Below are 18,039 nucleotides of genomic sequence, written 5' to 3'. Positions count from 1 at the left end.
CCGGGGAGGCCAGGCCCTACGGCGGGCGCGGAGGGATTTCAGAGCCAGGCGGTCAGACTCCTCCCCCCGCACCGCCCGGAGAGGCGGGCGGTGCGCCTTTCATTCCCCCCTTGTCTTGGAACTTCCGGCTCAATCATGAGACGGGCTGCAATTCTATTCCACCAAAACTATCAACTGAACTATCCCTATAAGGCTAACAAATGGTCCGGTGGAAGTGAAAGAAACCATTTTAGATTTAATAACTTCTATTGAAATAGGATCTTTCTTCTTAGAATTCCTCCATGGTTATCATAAAAAAAACAAATCAAGATTTAGTATTATTTGCCTTGAAGAGGCTCAAGCATTCCTGTTTGTTAGGCTAGGTTTAAATTTAGAGTCTGTTGAACTAAGCCTCCGTTTTTCTGGGCACCATTTTCAGCTGGACCAAGTCTCTTCTGTTATTTGGTTCCTGGTCTGGGCTGGGCATGGGAAGCAAGAAGCAGCCACGGGGACAGGAGACCTTCCTCAGAAGGGGCGAGTGTTCAAGCCCGTGCACCATTGGGGGGGGTGAGGATCTGTGCCCCACCTTTGTTGCACCCCAAGTTTTCTCCTACTGGCCCCCAGCTGTGCCTGTCTTAGGTCGTCCCACCCTGTGGGATCTTACCCGTCGTTGACTACCAGCTATCTCTGGGCCAAGTAGGGTGATGTGAGGTTCAGTTCTGTCTCCTTGATAGCCTATGTCCCTCTGGCCTCCATGCCCAGCAACTGCCTTGGGTTCCCCTCGCCTGCTGGCGGGGTCCCGGCATTGATCACATCTCTTGGGGAGTCCAGGTTTCGTCTACAGAGAGGCCCCAGCTTACGCCACTGGGCAAGAGACAGATCCACGGTACCAGCTTTTCATAAACCCAGCTTGAACGGAGAGCTCAGACAACAGCTGTAGACAATTGGGATCCTTTTGGCAATACAGAATGCTTAAGTGCCTTCTCAGGAGGGAATAAATCCCTTCACATATCGCCAGATTCTGGAGGAATTACATAAGGAGAAGAACATACTGATCTACTCTAAGATTTTCTGACTTTCCTTGCTACTTCCTTTTCATAGATTTAAAACAAAACAGTAACTGTTGGCATAAAACCTTCTTCCTATGCATAACTATCCCCCTAACCTTCTATTCTAAACAGGCTTCTTTTTTTTTTTTTTTTTTTTTTTTTTTTTTTTTTTTTTTTTTTAGCTTTACTACCCCTGACATGGGCATGGTAACTCAGGCCTGCAAGGCAGTATATAGGCTGCCAGCTGTTAGCTGTCTCTCAACAGAGTCCAAAACCTGATGGGCACCCTTTCCTGCCCAGTTGGGCACCTGCCCCCTTGCCAGCTAGACACCCTTTACTTTTGGGGGCCACCCCACACAGCTCCCTTCCAGGACAGCCAACATACATTCGAAACCTGCAAAAGAATCAAAGGTTAATATAACATATCAATACAATGAAACATCATGGCTGCTTTAGGCAGCCGAATCTTCTGCTACTAAACATGTGACCCCATAAATTGTCCTTGTCTCTTTGGAGCCTTGTCCATGAAGATGCAGGCATTATCTACGTGTATTACACAGTATTGTGGGGGCTCCTGGTGACAGGAGTGATCGCGAGCCATGTTACCGGCATCAGGCAGGTCGAGCACGCCGTAGCTTGAGCTTGAGCGGGTTGCATTGATCTCGATCGATGCTCCATTTGGTGATGAAGTCTTTCCGGGTCATGGATGGATCCGCTGACCGCACGTGAGTGTGGTGGACCCAGGTCGCGATGCCATCTACCTTGAGAGCGGTGGGGGTGGTCAGCACCACAGTGTAGGGACCTTTCCAACGTGGTTCTAGGGTCTCCCGGCGGTGCCTTCTGACGTAGACCCAATCTCCTGGTCTGTGCTGATGAGGAGTTGGGGTTGGGCTGGCTTCGTAGATGGCGCGGAGGCGTGGCCAAATGTCCTCATGTGCCTTCTGGAGCCCTCTCAAAGAAAGAGATAGTTCTTGATTTTCAAATTCAGCGAGAAGGTCAGCTTTAAGGTTAGGAATGATAGGGGGTGGCCTGCCAAACATGATTTCATAGGGAGTAAAGCCCAGGGTGTAAGGGGAGTTCCTTACCCGGTAAAGGGCATATGGTAGGAGAGCCACCCAGTCCCCACCAGTCTCCATGGTTAATTTGGTAAGGGTCTCTTTTAGAGTTCTGTTCATTCTTTCTACCTGACCTGAACTCTGGGGTCTATAAGCACAATGTAATTTCCAATTTGCCCCAATAGCCCTGGTTACTACCTGTGTTACCTGTGAAATAAAGGCTGGCCCGTTGTCGGACCCTATCATAGCAGGAAAACCATACCTGGGTAAGATGTCTTCGAGCAGCTTCTTGGCCACCGTCTGAGCTGTTTCATGCTTGGTTGGGTATGCCTCTACCCAGCCAGAGAAGGTATCTACAAATACTAAAAGATATTTATAACCATACTTCCCTGGTTTAATTTCAGTGAAGTCGACTTCCCATTGTGCTCCCGGTTTGGTGCCTCTGAGCCTGGTCCCTCTTTCATTTGATCCAGCTCTTGTGTTTGTGAGTTGACAGGTCTTGCAGGCAGATACAACCTGATCTATCTTGGTATCCTGCTGGTGAATCTTGATCCCAGCATGTCGAATTAAGTCCTTCATTTTCCGGGTCCCCAGGTGAGTAGACCGGTGCATATGTTCTAATACCGTGTCCCCGAGCCGGTCTGGTAGTATGAGTTCCCCTTCTGGTGTATGCCACCATCCCTTTATTTCATGGGCTCTGGGGAGCTTTCTGATGCGTTGCAATTCTTCCTGGGAGTACTTGGGCTGGTCTGGTAAGACTGGGTCCCCTGGGTCTGGGAGTTGTAAGGCCATGGTAGGGACCGAGGTAAGGGCTACTGCCTTCGCAGCCTGGTCAGCCTTTTGGTTACCTCTTGCTACCGGGTCATCAGCTTTCTGGTGCCCTTGGCAGTGGATTATGGCTAACTTGGCAGGAAGCCATAAGGCTGCAAGCAGATCGAGAATCTCTTGCTTATTTTTTATTGTCCGTCCCTCTGCCGTCAGTAGCCCTCTCTCCTGATAGATTGCTCCGTGGACATGAGCTGTAGCAAATGCATAACGGCTGTCTGTGTAAACGTTAAGCCGCTTTCCAGCCCCCAGCGTCAGTGCCTTAGTAAGGGCGATGAGTTCTGCTCGCTGGGCTGACGTCCCGGAGGGCAGGGCCTCCGCCCACACAGTGTCCGTTTCAGTGACCACCGCTGCACCCGCGTACCTGCACCCGTCCCGCACGAAGCTGCTCCCATCCGTGAACCAGGTGGCCTCTGCATCAGGGAGGGGCTGGTCGGTCAAGTCCTTCCGGAGTCCATGCACCTGCTCTAGGATTCCCGCACAGTCGTGTAGTGGGGCATCTAAGTCAGGGTCGGGCAGCAAAGTAGCGGGATTGAGGGCCGCACTGGGGTGGAACCGTACTCTTGGAGGGTTGAGTAGGAGGCTCTGGTAATGGGTTATACGAGCGTTACTCATCCATCTGTCAGGAGGCTGCTTCAGGACTCCCTCAATGGCATGTGGGGTTGTAATCCAGATTTCCTGCCCCAGGGTCAGTTTGTCGGCGTCTTTGACTAAGAGCGCTGTTGCCGCGATAATTCTCAGGCATGGTGGCCAGCCGGCAGCTACAGGATCTAACTTCTTGGACAAATAAGCCACTGGGCGGCTCCAGGGGCCTAAAGCTTGAGTCAAGACCCCTTTCGCTATCCCTTTGTGTTCATCCACAAAGAGGTGAAAGGGCTTTGTAATATCTGGCAGGCCCAGGGCTGGGGCACCTAGAAGGGCCTTCTTTAACTGCCTAAAGGCAGCTTCATCTTTCTCAGTCCAGTCAAACGCCTTTCCCTCTTTGGTAGCTTCATATAGGGGCCTGGCGATTTCGGCAAAACCCGGTATCCAGAGGCGGCAGTAGCCGGCCGATCCTAGGAATTCCCTTACTTCTCTTCGGGAGGTGGGAGTAGGGATTTTCAAAACAGTCTCTTTCCTGGCATCCGATAACCGCCGCTGCCCGCCCTCCAGGATGTATCCCAGGTAACTCACCCTTTCTCGACATAACTGAGCCTTCCTCGCGGATGCCCGGTACCCTAAGGCCCCCAGGGTGGCCAATAGATCTTGGGTCCCCCGCTCACAGTCCTTGGCTGTGTCTGCAGCAATCAAGATGTCATCTACGTACTGGAGGAGGGTGAGGTTGGGGTGTTCCCTTCTGTACTCACCCAGGTCCTCGTGCAGCGCCTCGTCGAAGATGGTGGGCGAGTTTTTGAACCCCTGGGGTAGGCGTGTCCAAGTCAGCTGTCCACTGAAGCCCTCCTCTGGGTCATGCCACTCAAAGGCGAACAGGGACTGACTTTGAGGTGCTAGGGGTAGACTGAAGAAGGCATCTTTCAGATCTAATACCGTGTACCAGACTTTAGAGGGTGCCAAGGAGCTCAAGAGAGTGTACGGGTTTGGGACTGTTGGGTGTATGTCCATAACTCTTTTATTTACTTCTCGGAGGTCCTGTACTGGCCTGTAGTCGTTTGTCTGGGGCTTTTTAACCGGCAGTAGGGGAGTGTTCCATGCAGACTGGCAGGGAACTAACACCCCCAAGCTCTTCAGTCTCCTGATATGAGGCTGAATCCCCTTCCGTGCCTCCTGAGGCATAGGGTACTGCTTGATTCTTACCGGACCTTCTCCTGGTTTTAGTTCTACTAGGACTGGGGCCCTGTGGGCGGCCAGCCCCACCCCTCCTGTCTCTGCCCATGCTGTTGGGAATTCTTGTAGCCATTTGTCCATACTGCCCTCCACCAGGGAAGTCTTCTGGTAGAGGCGATATTCATCCTCTAGCCTCATGGTCAGGACCTGAATGGGGCGGCCCTCCTCATCGGTGACCTGAGGCCCCCCTTGTCTGAAAGTTATTTGAGCTCCAATTTTGGTCAGTAGGTCCCGTCCTAATAGTGGGTAGGGGCATTCCGGTATTACCATGAAAGAGTGGGATACCTGGCCTGTTCCTAAATCTACTGTCCTTCGGGTAGTCCATGAATACTGGCTCATACCAGTTGCTCCTTGCACCCAGGACTTTTTATTCGCCAGTTTTCCTTGCGGGGTACGGAGGACCGAATGTTGTGCCCCGGTGTCAACAAGGAAGTTAACAGGAGTCCCCTCCACTCTGAGAGTTATCCTGGGCTCGGGGAGGGGGTCCGAACCCTGACTCCCCTAATCACTCAGTTCACCCAGCTCTAAGACCTTGACTCGGTCAGTCCTGTCTCCCTTCTCACCGGCCTTCTTCGGACACTCTCGAGCCCAGTGCCCTATGTCCATGCAAAACTTACATTGATTCTTCCGTAGCCCCCGCCTCCCCTCTTGGGTGGTCTGCTTACCTCTTCCTTTATTGCTTGCAAGCTGTCGGAAGCGACGGTCTCGCTCCTTGGGGAAGTCCATGGTCGTAGCCAGCAGGACCCTAGCCAGGTCCCGAGCTTGCCTACTGCTAGAGGCAGCCACGACGCGAGCTTGCCTGTCTTCTGGAGACTCTCGGTTATTGTACACCTTCTCTGCCACTGCCAGTAAATCCTGTAAACTCTTCTCTCCCAACCTATCTACTTTTTGTAGTTTCCTTTTAATATCCGCGGCCGACTGGTTTACAAAGCTTATGATCACAGCTGCCTTGTTTTCAGGAGCTTCTGGATTCATGGGGGTGTAGGTACGGTAAGCCTCCATGATCCGTTCTAAAAAGGCAGCTGGAGACTCATCCCTTTCCTGCTGAACATTCCCCACCTTGGCCAAATTAGTTGGCTTTCTAGCAGCCATTCTGAGACCTCTCATTAGGGTCTGACGATAGACCGAAAGCCTCTCCTTACCTTCTGCCGTGTTGAAATCCCATTCAGGCCTAGTTAAGGGAAAAGAGACATCTATCTGGACCTGGTTGGCAGTTGGGTTTCCATCCACGCCTGGAACCACTTTCCGGGCCTCATTGAGGATCCTTTCTCTCTCTTCCGTCGTGAACAGAACCTGTAAAAGCTGCTGACAGTCGTCCCATGTGGGCTGATGGGTGAAAAGAACAGAATCTAGCAAGTCAATAAGTCCCCCTGGTTTCTCAGAAAACTTGGGGTTTTGTGCCTTCCAGTTATAGAGATCGGATGTTGAAAAAGGCCAATAATGATACGGTTGGTTGCCATCCGCATCCGGGGGTCCAGCGGCCCGTAAGGGCAGGGTCTTGATAGTGGAGTCAGGTGCTGCAGCAGACAGTTCCCGCTGAGCCCTTTGCCGGGTGAGAGGCGGGCCTCCTACCGAGGCCACTCCCGGAACCCCGCCCCCAGCCACTCCCAGAACTCCGCCCCCAGCCACTCCCAGAACTCCGCCCCCAGCCACTCCCGGCGTGGAAGGATCGTCCCTCCATGGGCTATATGGGGGAGGAAAGATTAGTTCTTCTTCAGTCCCCCCCTGCAGGATAGGGAGGGGAGGGGCCGAAGGCTGGGTGAGAGTCTTCCTTTTCTCCTCCTTTTCCGTTCTCTGCAAAGCAAGAATGGGCTTCGGCCCGGGAGGACGTGGAGGTAGGAAGGGCCTGAGCCAAGATGGCGGGTCTTCCACGAGGTCCTGCCAAGTAACAATGTAAGAAAGCTGACCAGGACGTCCCCCCCTAAGTCGGGAGACGACATCCCTGACTCGGCGGATGGTGGGGAGGTCAAAAGTCCCCTCCGGCGGCCACCCAACGTCCAAAGTTGGCCACTCCCTGGAACAAAAAGTCTGCCACCGGTCTTTCCGAACCTCTGCACTGAGGTCCCTGGCTCTTTCCCTTACCTCTCTGAAATGATCGACCATAATGCTTAAAGGGGTAGTTTGAGTCTGTCCCATAATGTCCGTCCAGTGAGTCCACAAAATAAAACCAAAAAGACACAAACACAAACAACAAACGGGCCCGAAAATACAGTCTTCCAACGCCATGGAAGCAGAACCAAAACAGGCTTCCAATTCCATGGAAGCCAAACCCGAACGCTAGACAATGGCCTTATACCAAACTAGCTAGCAGGAGCGACCTGCTTTCCGCGAGGGGCATATCCATCCCTCTGAGGGGCATATCCATCCCTCCTGGGGGGGGCGGAACGTCTTCCAACTCCCCCCCGCCTGTGGTCTTTTGGGGTGCGTCCACCTAGACCCTCTCAGGCAATTACAGATTCCAGAAATGAGCTCACACTGAACAAAACACACAACAAACAAAACAAACAACACACCTACCCCTGCCGCGGTCAGTCAGACTCTCCGGATTGCGGGTCCCTCGATGGTCCTGGGAACCCCGGGCGAGCCCCCAAAATGTTGTGCCCAGATTTCAAAGTTCCCAAGACCCCCAGGGAGCCAGTCAGTCCGATGCAAAAGCAAAGAGTCCTTTATTATGCAAGCCGGCCTGCGCTCCCCGTTCACCAGACCCACCGACACAGCGGAAAGTCCAGCGGCCGAGAGAGCGAGGCCTGATGGGACAGGGGGTTTTAAAGGGGGGTGGAGTGGGGGCAGGAGAGGGCACTGTGGGCCCGGCTGATTGGCCAGGCGCGAGTCGGTACAGGATGTGGTCATAGTGATGGCGTGCACTTCCCTTGATCACCATTGGTTAATTCAGAGAAATCCTGGGTGTGGCTAGCAGCGGCTTCTTCCCGTGAGGAAGCACGTGGCCCCATCCCAAAATGGAGGACCCAAGGCAAGATGGAGGGTGCACATGGTCCTGTCCCAAGATGGAGACCCCAAGGCAAGATGGAGGGCGCAGTCCTTGTCTGGCTCCTGCTGCTGCCGCTCGAACTCGCCACAAGGCAGGATGGCCCCCCACATGGGGCCTGGCGGTTGGCCCACGCAGGCCCCGGTCCCCCCCGACTGGGCCCCGAGGGCCGCATGGACCCTCGGCCTCAGCGCGGGCAAGCGGGGAGCCGACCACGGGGGAAGGGAGGAAAGAGTGAGGCGGTGAGGCCTTCCGCCCCCATGACCTCCCCCGTGGTCGGACGCCGCCAGGCCCCCACCCCTCGGCCGCTGCCGGCCACCGCGCAGCCGGTCCGGAGACTCGACCGCTCCGGGGAGGCCAGGCCCTACGGCGGGCGCGGAGGGATTTCAGAGCCAGGCGGTCAGACTCCTCCCCCCGCACCGCCCGGAGAGGCGGGCGGTGCGCCTTTCAATTACTATTTAGTTATTTTTGCTTCAGATATATTGTTTATATAAATAAAATGTAATATTACAAGTAAAAGTCCCCATTTTCTCTCTGTCCAAGTTTTATCCCCTCATCTTCTCTTAAAGGACGGTTATTACTATTGATTTTGAGGGTACAACTTCAGTCCATATTTTTGTATTTTAATTGCAGGTATATGCTCCATGAATAGTAGATAATATTGCTTGATATATTTTGTAGTATTGATAGGTTATTTCATGCAGTTTCAATCATTTTGTAGCTTGCTTATTTTAAGTGAAATTATCAGATCAATGTTGTCCAATAAAATTATGACACACATATGTAACTTAAAATTTTCTAATAGCCATATCAAACAAAAGCAAAAAGAAACAGGTAAAATTAAGTTTAGTATGTATTTTTTTTAACCCGATATATCCAGAATATTATTCTAACATATATCTTTAACCATATTTCAAGTTGTCAAGAGCTTTATGTGGCTAGTGGCTACCATATTGGAGAACATAGTTCTAGATCTATTTATATTGATACACATTCACTTAATTGTTATAGACTCTCTCTCATATATATATATATATATATATATATATATATATATATATATACACACACACACACACACACACACACACATTCACTTATTGATGGTCAAATTTTTCCCTATTGCAAATAATGTTTCAGTGAATATTTTTGTCTATGTCTCCTGCTACATATACACAAGAGTTTCTCTTAGTGAATACCGTGAGTGGAATTTCCAGTTTGTAAGCGTGAGCATCTAGCTTTAGGACTATTGTCAAATTGTTCTCCGTAGTGGTCGTACCACTTTACTTTCTTAACAACAGGGGCTGAAAATGCTTGATTCCCACATCTTCACCACAGACTACCAGGGTGGAATCCTACATCTTTTTGTGAACTTGGAGAACTTGCCAAGCTATTTAACTCTGTTTTCTTATCTGTGAAATGAAGCTAATAAAAATAGTACCTACCTATTGTTGTTAATATTAGGTGAGTTAATACATGAAAAGAAAGCACTTAGAACTGTGCCTGGAAAATGGTGATTCCTCAGTAAATGTCAGCTATTGTTATTGTCATCTCATTTGTTCTTTATAACTTCTCTGTAGAGTAAGCAGGATAGGTATCACAATGATTAAGATAGGAGATTGGATAAAACCCAACTCAGGTCTGGAATTCATTAAATATTAAATGTTATAGATACAAAAAGGTCATTTTATCTAATCTCCCTCTTGCTTTAGAGAAGAAAAAACTTGGGTTTTCTGGGATTTTATCTAACTTCTCCAAATAGATTAGAATATTAACATCTAGAACTAAGTCTTCTTACTCTTACTCTTAGATATTGCTACGTGTAAATGCTTTCTTTTCTCAAGAAACACTGGAGGAAACATAATTTTGGCTGTGATGAAATGGCAAAGTTTATGGGAAATACCATAGATGTATAATCTCATTTACTTAGAGCAGAAATTTAGAATACTTTCCTTTTTACATCCTAATATTCAGTTAGCATTTCAGTTCTGTCTGCCACCACTACCACCATCACACAACCAACACCATTACCTACTCTCTTCCCCATTGAAATCAGACTTACTGCAACTGAAATAGGCGATGCTACCTAGTATTGATTGTGCCTCCATAATGCCTAGGGAGAGTAAATTAGAGCCTAGTACTTAGAAGAGATGTCCAAACCTAGACAGGTAGGACAGACACTAGGACTTGGAAAGCTTTCTTTCATTTAAAAAAAAATCTTGAATGCTGCTAAAATTTCCCTTCTTTTCATTCATTGTGTGTATATTTTCCCTAAGTTTTTAGACATATCTAATACTTGAGGCCGGGTGCATGAAATTCATACACGGGGGGGGGGGGGGAGGGGAGAGGGGGGAGGGGAGAGAGGGGAGGGAGTCCCTCAGCCTGGCCTGTGCCAATAGTAGGTCCTCAGATACACTGTCGAGGACACCAGCTTCTTTCAGCTTCAGAGGTTCATTGTGCCAATAGTTGGTCTTCAGACATTTTCTGTAGCCAACACCGGCTCCGGGGAGGGACCACGAGGAATAGGTTCCCTCCTTCCTCCTGTCAGGGTTGGGAATGGAGGGGCCAATTGGGGGCTTGGCTGATGGCGGGGGGTGTGGGGTGTGGGGAGGAACTGCCGGAGTTTGGGGGAGCTGATCAGCCAGGATCCAGCCGGTTTGACTCCACAGTGCATGGGTAGGGTCCCTAGGCCTGGCCAGTGATCAGGGTCTATCAGAGCTTTCCTTCCCCTGGCCCTGCCCCCATTGCTGCCACTGCTTGCCATCTGTAGGGCACTACCCCTCCCACTGGTCACCTCCCTCTGCAGGCAACAGACATGGGGTGTGATCACTTGGCTGGCCTGGGCCTCCCCTCTGCAGGCTATCGCTGGCCGGCCCTGCCCACCCATCGCAGTGTCACTGGCCTGGGCCTTTCACTGTGGGGCGATTGATCGCAGGGCCACCAGATCAATTGTCCCACAGAGGGAGGCCTCACCCACCCACCCCAGCCTGCCTGTCGGTGGCCTGGGACTCCCTCTTTGGGGCAATCATGGAGGCCCCTGATTGATCGCCCTACAGAGGGTGACCTGAGTCTTCCTCTGAGGGCAGCCAGTGATCACAGCAGAGGGAGGCCTGGGTCAACCAAGTGATCGCATCTCACGCCTGTCGCCTGCAGAGGGAGGCAACCAGGGCGTGGAGGCGCTGCACAGATGGCAACCAACCAAGGTGGGTGTGATGTGATTGGTTGTTCCACCCCTCCCCCCATCGCCCCATGACCAATCACATTGCACCCACCTTGGTTGGCCTGGCGCCAATGTGTGTCATAGTGTGGTCGTAGGTGGGTTGTTCCACTGTTTGGTCATTTGGTCAATTTGCATATTATGCTTTTATTATTATAGACTAGAGGCCCAGTGCACAAAAATTTGTGCACTCGGGGGGGGGGGGAGGGGAAGTCCCTCAGCCAGGCCTGTGCCCTCTCACAGTCTGGGACCGCTCAGGAGATAACGACCGGCTGGCTTAGGCCTGCTCCTGGGTGGCAGAGGGCAGGCCCAATCCCTAGGTGCAGCCCCTTGCTGGGCTCAGAGCAGGGCCAATTGGGGAATTGGGGCGCCACCCCCTGTCATACACAGAGCAGGGCGGATTGGGAGGTTGTGATGCCACCCTCAGTCACGCTCAGGGTAGGGCCGATTGGGGGGTTGGGGCACCGCCCCCTGTCACACTCAAGGCAGGGTAAATGGGGAGGTTGCAGCGCCACCCCCTGTCACTCACAGAGCAGGGCCAATCAGGGGGTTGGGGCGCCACAACCTGTCACACTCAGGGCAGGACTGATGGGGAAGTTATGGCTCTACCCCATCACACACAGAGCAGGGCCCGTGGGGGAAGGTTGGGGCGCCGTCCTCTACCACCCACAGAGCAGGGACGATCAGGGGGTTGGGGAATTCCCCCCTATCAGGCACAGAGCAGGGTCGATCAGGGGGTTGGGGCGCCTTCCTCTGTCACAAACAGAGCAGGGCGGATAGGGAGGTTGTGGCTCCGCCCCCTGTCACACACAGAGCCACAGGGCGATCAGGGGGTTTGGGCGCTGCCCCCTGTCATGCTGATCCCAGTGCCGGGAGGCATATTACCCTTTTACTATATAGGATAGAAGCCTGGTGCATGGGTGAGGGCCGGCTGGTTTGCCCTGAAGGGTGTCCTGGATCAGGGTGGGGGTCCCGCTTGGGTGCCTGGCCAGCCTGGGTGAGGGGATGATGGCTGTTTGGAGCTGGTCACACACCCTTCAGGGTGGGGGTCCCCACTGGGGTGCCTGGCCAGTCTGGGTGAGGGGCTGAGGGCTGTTTTCAGGTTGGCAGGTGACTGAAGCTCCCAACCACTTCTTTTTTTCTTTTTCTTTTTATTCTGGGCCAGCTTTAGCTCTGAGGCTTGGCTCCAGCTCTTAGGCCTCTGCTGCTGAAAGCAGGTATCTGGTTTGTTTGGGTTCTATACTCGAAACACTGTTTCAACTCCAGCTCTGAGATCCCGGCTGGCTGAAAGCAGGTTTCTGGGGTTTTGTTTAGCTTCTATATTTGTAACAATGTTTCAAACTGCAAGCTCAGAGGCCGGCAGCAGCAGGAGGGGTACGTTGGCTTCCTCTGTCACTGAAGCAAGCAAGCCTCATGTTCGCTTCAAGCTGCCTGGCTGCTAGCCGCCATCTTGGCTGGCAGTTAATTTGCATATCGCCCTGATTAGCCAATGGGAAGGGTAGCAGAGGTATGGCTAATTACCATGTTTCTCTTTTATTAGATAGGATGGTTGCTTCAAAGTTCTTGTGTACAATTTTCATCACCTAGATCGCCTCGGGGACAGTTTCTACTGGATGTTTTTTTTCTTGAGTACCTTTTATGTTTTCTTTCTGCATCTAGTAATTGTTGATTGGAACCAGGCATTATGAATTATACAGTGTAATATATCTATTCTCTTATGTTCTGATGAGTAATTCTTATTTTAGGAAACAGCCCATTTGGTTGGACTCAACTCTTAACTCTATCTTCCTTTTGGTGAGCAGCAAATCAACTTTCCACTCAATTCATTCAGCTTTCAGCTACTGTTAATTTTCAAAGACCCTTGGTGTCTTCCCTAGCTATGTATAGTTTAGCAATCATCCAAGGTTTTAGGTGATTTTATACATGTATGTTTGGGGCTCTCCCATTGTGCAGCTCTCTCCCTTCTACGATTATCCCTCTAACTTCCTTCTCTGCCAGCCATAAACTGTGTTTGATCCTTTAAGCCAGTAAAATGGTGGCTTCTGCTGCTCTTGCTGTGTAGACAGGAGCCTGTAAATCTTCAAATCTCACTCATGAAATTCTTCTTTCAAGGATAGACTTTCATATAGTTTTAATTTGGGTCACTCTCCAGTTCCTTAATATATTTTTTAAAAATATATTATCCAAATTTCATAATTGCAATTGGAGAGAAAGTTAGTCCAACCAACACTCTCCACTATTGGTGAAGCTGCAACACATTGTTTACATGTCTTTTAATCTACAATGGAGCCACCTTCCCCCATGCTATATACTCACTGAAGAAATTGGGTATGAGTTAAAGGTGGGTGAAGACATTTATAGTATTCTTTTTTCTACAAATGATTTAATTTTTTAATAAACATTTTAAATGAAAAGATTACTTCATGAGTAATGCTGTGTATTTCCTATTACTTGACAAAAGGAGCATAATGTTTTGCTTGAGATCTATGATTCACATTCTCATGTCAGCCACACATTAACAGAGCAAGGACTGTGTTCTGCTCCTCTAATCTCAGTGCTTTTCACAATGTCTGACACATACAAGATACTCAAGACATACTTGTGTGATGAATAAATGAATAAATAAAAGAATAAATAATCTTGCCCAAGATTACATGGGTAGAAAAGCAAAATTTGGAAACCAGTTTCTCCAATTCTGGAGACTTAGTGCTACTACTGCCTTTTTTTTTTTTTTTTTTTTTTTTTTTTTTTTTTTTTTTACTATGCCTACTATATTTTACCATCTCTCAGACAGTAAACCAAAAAATGAAATTAATTATGTACCCTTGAGTGGATCTCTGAGGCATATTTATGCCCCTTGTCTAAATGTCCTCCCTTTAACACCATTTTTCCTTGATCCTGACAAAAAGAACATAAATGTTTACCTCTACCATGTAGAAGAAATAATGTTAACCATTGCCGGGAGCCGGTCCATCCTTGCTGTTTCAAGGGACCTGGCATATATGGCATACGATTCTTAATATGTTTGCTCACCTTCTTGGCGCTGTGTTTTGACCAAGGTCACCTCTCCAAGAAAGGTTGAATCCCCAGGTAGGGATTTTCCCCTGAAGTTAGGGAGGGAATAAAACCCCTCAACTAAGTGCCAGGCGGGTAATTAATCCCTTTAACTACGAACAATCATGCTTAAACTACATAATCTTTTCTCCCTGGAATGGAGATAAGAAACACCCTAACCTTTGTAATAGAGATTGATAGGATTGAATCAACTGGTATAAATACAGTTGTAACAAGACAGAAACACTCAGAACTTAGAACAGAATCAAGAAGACAGAACCTACACGGAGCCTAGAGACAGAAGAACTTCGCTGGAGAGAGCATGCTGGAGGATCCTGGAGAGGGACTGGCCTCGGAGCCTAGAGACAGAGCCTAGCGGGAGAACATGGCAAGGGATCCTGGACTGAACCTGACTGCAGAGGTTGGCAAGAGAGCCTGACTAGAACCTGGCTACTGAACCTGGCTAGAGGAACCTGGCTATGATGATCACCCGAATGCTGCCTCCGTGTCATGCCTTCTTCGCCGACTCCGTCCACACCTTTGGGGACCCCTGGACCCGCTGGGGTTGGACCCCGGCAAACCATCTTCTCTCCTGCCAAACATATTAAATGTATAAAGTGAAATCTTTTTTTAAAATAGTTATAAAAGGGAGGGGGAAAAAAACAGAAGACAGTGCTCTTCCTGGAAGATTGAGAGGAAATTAACTCCATACTCTCATAAATTCCACATAAAGAAGAGCAACGCATTCAGTTTACCACTGTCTGACACCATAATCAATGAAGTCTGGGCTATTTCTATAAATGAGTTGTTGAATTTTATCACAAAAGACAAACATATAACTTGACCATCTGACAAAAATGCTCAAAAACAGAAGAGATTTCTTAAAACAAGCCTCATTGCATGCAAGGCAGGCAAAATAATAGAAACCGCATAAAAATTATTTTAAAATGTTATACTTTGAAGCTGATAACTTGAGATCAAAGAGAGTGGTGAATTGCTTATCTACAATATCTTCTCAGAAATTTGGATGGCAAAAATAAACAACTTTGCTCTAGGCCTTACTAACTTTCCCTAAAACCAAAACAGGATAGTACTCGTTTTCCATAGATGAGTCCAATGTAGTAAGCAAGTGCCGCATAAGAGAACTGACAACAGAGACCTGCATTATGCAAAAGAGCTGAGTTTCTGTAAATAAATCTGTTTAGAAATCCCAAGGCCTTCATCCCATGTAGTGACTTGGAGCCCAGAGAAAGAGTTTAGTCTGGGATCTTCAAATTGTTTTGACTCAAGGATTAGGAAGGCTATAGTGATTGGAGACAGGTGAGAAGAAATAAAGTGGAGAGATGGTTAGTTATAAGAGAAGAGGTGGAATTATTTGCAGTGGGTGGATCACTATGATTTGCATAGGTGGAAATTAGACAAGTAGGAGAGGAGGTATGAGAGGGAGAGAGTACAGCAGCCTGTTGATGGCAGAGGGTTCTAGTGGAGGCAAGGGTGAAAATGTTAATTTTGCCTATTCCTAATGCTGTTGTTTCTTATCTTGGTTTAATACACAAATTCTCTGAATTCTACCTCAGCCTTACAAAATCAGAAGCTATAGGAATGGGGTCTGGAAACCTTTTTTTTTTTTTTAAAGACCAATAAGTGATCCACATGCTCATCCATGTCCAGCTGGCTGGCTCAATTTGAATTCCAGGTCTCCAGTTACTAGGAAATTAATGTTGGCAAATTCCACGGCCATTATTGATATAGGTAATATGAATTTCTATGTGTCCAAGTGAGCATACTGCTCCATGAGCATACTGCTTTATTCCTTGAAGATGTTTTTCTGAGATTTGACTTTACAATGTTATATTCCTATCTTCCATATGTGGTGGCAAGGAGAAAGTCTGGAGACAGACTAGAGATGCTGCACAAGTGTTTCAAAATCATGATAAAGAGGAATAGCAATGACTACCATGCCAAAGAAAATAAAACTGACCCAGACTTTTAAGTTTCATTGAGATGTAATTGAAACACAAATGAGGAATGGCACTAATCCCATTCATGAGTGCTCCATCCTCATGAAATAATTACCTTCCAAAAGCCCCATCATATTGAGGATTAGGGTTTCAGCATACAAATTTTGCAGGGACACAAATATTCAGTCCATAGCATACACATAGGCCTCCATGTGGTTGCCTTTCTCAGAGGGCTTTTTCAGACCTTTAAGATATCCAAAATCCTCCTACCCTGGCCAGTGTAGCTCATTTAGTTGGAGCATCGTCTTGTACACTAAAGGGTTGCTGTTTGATACCCAAGTAGGGGCATGTAGGGGAAGCAATAGATGGATGTTTTTCTCTCACATTGATACATTGTTTCTCTCTCTCTCTCTCTCTCTCTCTCTCTCTCTCTCTCCCTCCCTCTCTCTCCCTTCCACTCTTTCTAAAATCAATAAGCATGTCCTTGGGTAAGGATTAAAAATAAAATCCTCCCACCCAGCTGGTGTGCCTCAGCAGTTGAGCATCGACCCAGGAACCAAGAGGTTGCCAGTTTGATTCTCAGTCAGCCCCAGTTAAGACTTAATCCCTAGTAGGGTGTGTGCAGGAGGCAGCCAATCGATGATGCTTCTCTCTCATCAATGCTTCTCTCTCTATGTCTCTCTTTTCCTCTCTCTCTAAAAAATTAAATAAAAACATCTTTTAAAAATGCCCCCATCCATTCAGATTCTAAATCAAGTCCCTTTTCCTCTTTAAGCCTCCCTTGCGAGTTCTAACTAAGTCTTTTGGTAATCTCCTATATTGTCAGTATCACTCATTTGTCACTTAATTTAAGTTTGCTATAGAGCTATCTTAGCTGAACTGGACAATATTTTCCTTGATGAAAGGGATTGTATCTTGTGATGTTTTAAAAATACTACCTTGCACCTATAAGACTATCCATAAAGATTTATTGGATGGATGGATGGATGGATGGATGGACGAACAATCAGGTTGTCTCCTCTGACAGACTACTGCCTGTATAATATTGGATGAGAAATGAATTGGATAAACCTAATACTTTGTAAAACCATGACTCCAGAGTGTGCAAATTGAGCAATTTCTTGGAATCCTATATAATAAAGTGGTAATATGCAAATTGACCCTCACTCCCTCACATCACAAGATGGCTGCCCCCACATCATCACAAGATGGCCAGCAGGGGAGGGCAGTTGGGGGTGATCAGGCTGGCAGGGGTGCAGTTAGTTGTCAATCAGGCCGGCAGGGGAGCGGTTAGGGGGTGATCAGGCTGGCAGGCAAAAGCGGTTAGGGGCAATCAGGCAAGCAGGCAGGCAAATGGTTAGAAGCCAGCAGTCCCAGATTGTGAGAGGGATGTCCCAGATTGGAGCTGGTGCAGGTTGGGCTGAGGGACACCCCACCCCAGTGCATGAATTTCATGAACCAGGCCTGTAGTATAAGAAGAAACAGGGTAGGAGAGAAAGGGACAGAGTTAGAAGGGAGAAAGGAAGGAAAAAAGGTAGGCACGCTACTCATATACAGATGAAAACACTGAATCTCCTGGACTAAAATTATGAATGCTACTCTAGCCTGTTCTATCGGGAATGTCTTACCCATGTCTATTATGTTGGAAAATGTCCTTCCCCTGCCTAGTGCCCCCCACACACACACACACCCCTGTGTGGAAAGGAGGCCGAATGAAAGCATAGTGAGAGACTGCCTCTCCCTGAACGAAGGCAGGAATGTCAGGAGACTTTCCTGCCTCTTACACTCCCTTCCTGCTGCATGAGTACTGTGGTCCAAGGCACTTTGTACAATCGCACATGAGCCAGAGAGCAGGCATCCAACATTCCTTTTATTGATTATTATGAGGAGTTGAGTGCCAGTCTTCAGAGCAAACAGTCTTCCCACCCTCCACTGGCTTCCCTTCAGGACAGAGAGAACCTATTTCCCTGTCTCCCAAGCTCCGCTGCCAATCTTCTGTTGTTGAAACCCCCTCTCCCCCATCTGTATTTGATCTGCAATATATTTTGTTGCTCATTTCTGGTAAAATAGTTTTAAGCTTAGATATTTG

At 48.5% G+C, this 18,039-nt stretch overlaps 1 protein-coding gene across 1 annotated transcript; it reads right to left on the bottom strand.

The window, feature by feature from the left end:
- Positions 1-1,591: 1,591 nt before the first annotated feature.
- Positions 1,592-7,083, bottom strand: LOC132237389 (uncharacterized). Its single transcript, XM_059701831.1, is given in 2 exon segments — positions 1,592-6,360; positions 6,418-7,083. Coding segments are annotated over 2 exon segments (5,295 nt in total). The 5' UTR covers positions 6,992-7,083; the 3' UTR covers positions 1,592-1,639.
- Between the last annotated feature and the right edge of the window lie 10,956 nt (positions 7,084-18,039).

The sequence above is a fragment of the Myotis daubentonii genome, chromosome 1 (assembly GCF_963259705.1).
Source record: "Myotis daubentonii chromosome 1, mMyoDau2.1, whole genome shotgun sequence".
Taxonomy (NCBI): Eukaryota; Metazoa; Chordata; class Mammalia; order Chiroptera; family Vespertilionidae; genus Myotis; species Myotis daubentonii.
The sequence above is the reverse complement of the archived record's forward strand: the minus strand, read 5'-3'. Positions and strand labels throughout refer to the sequence as shown.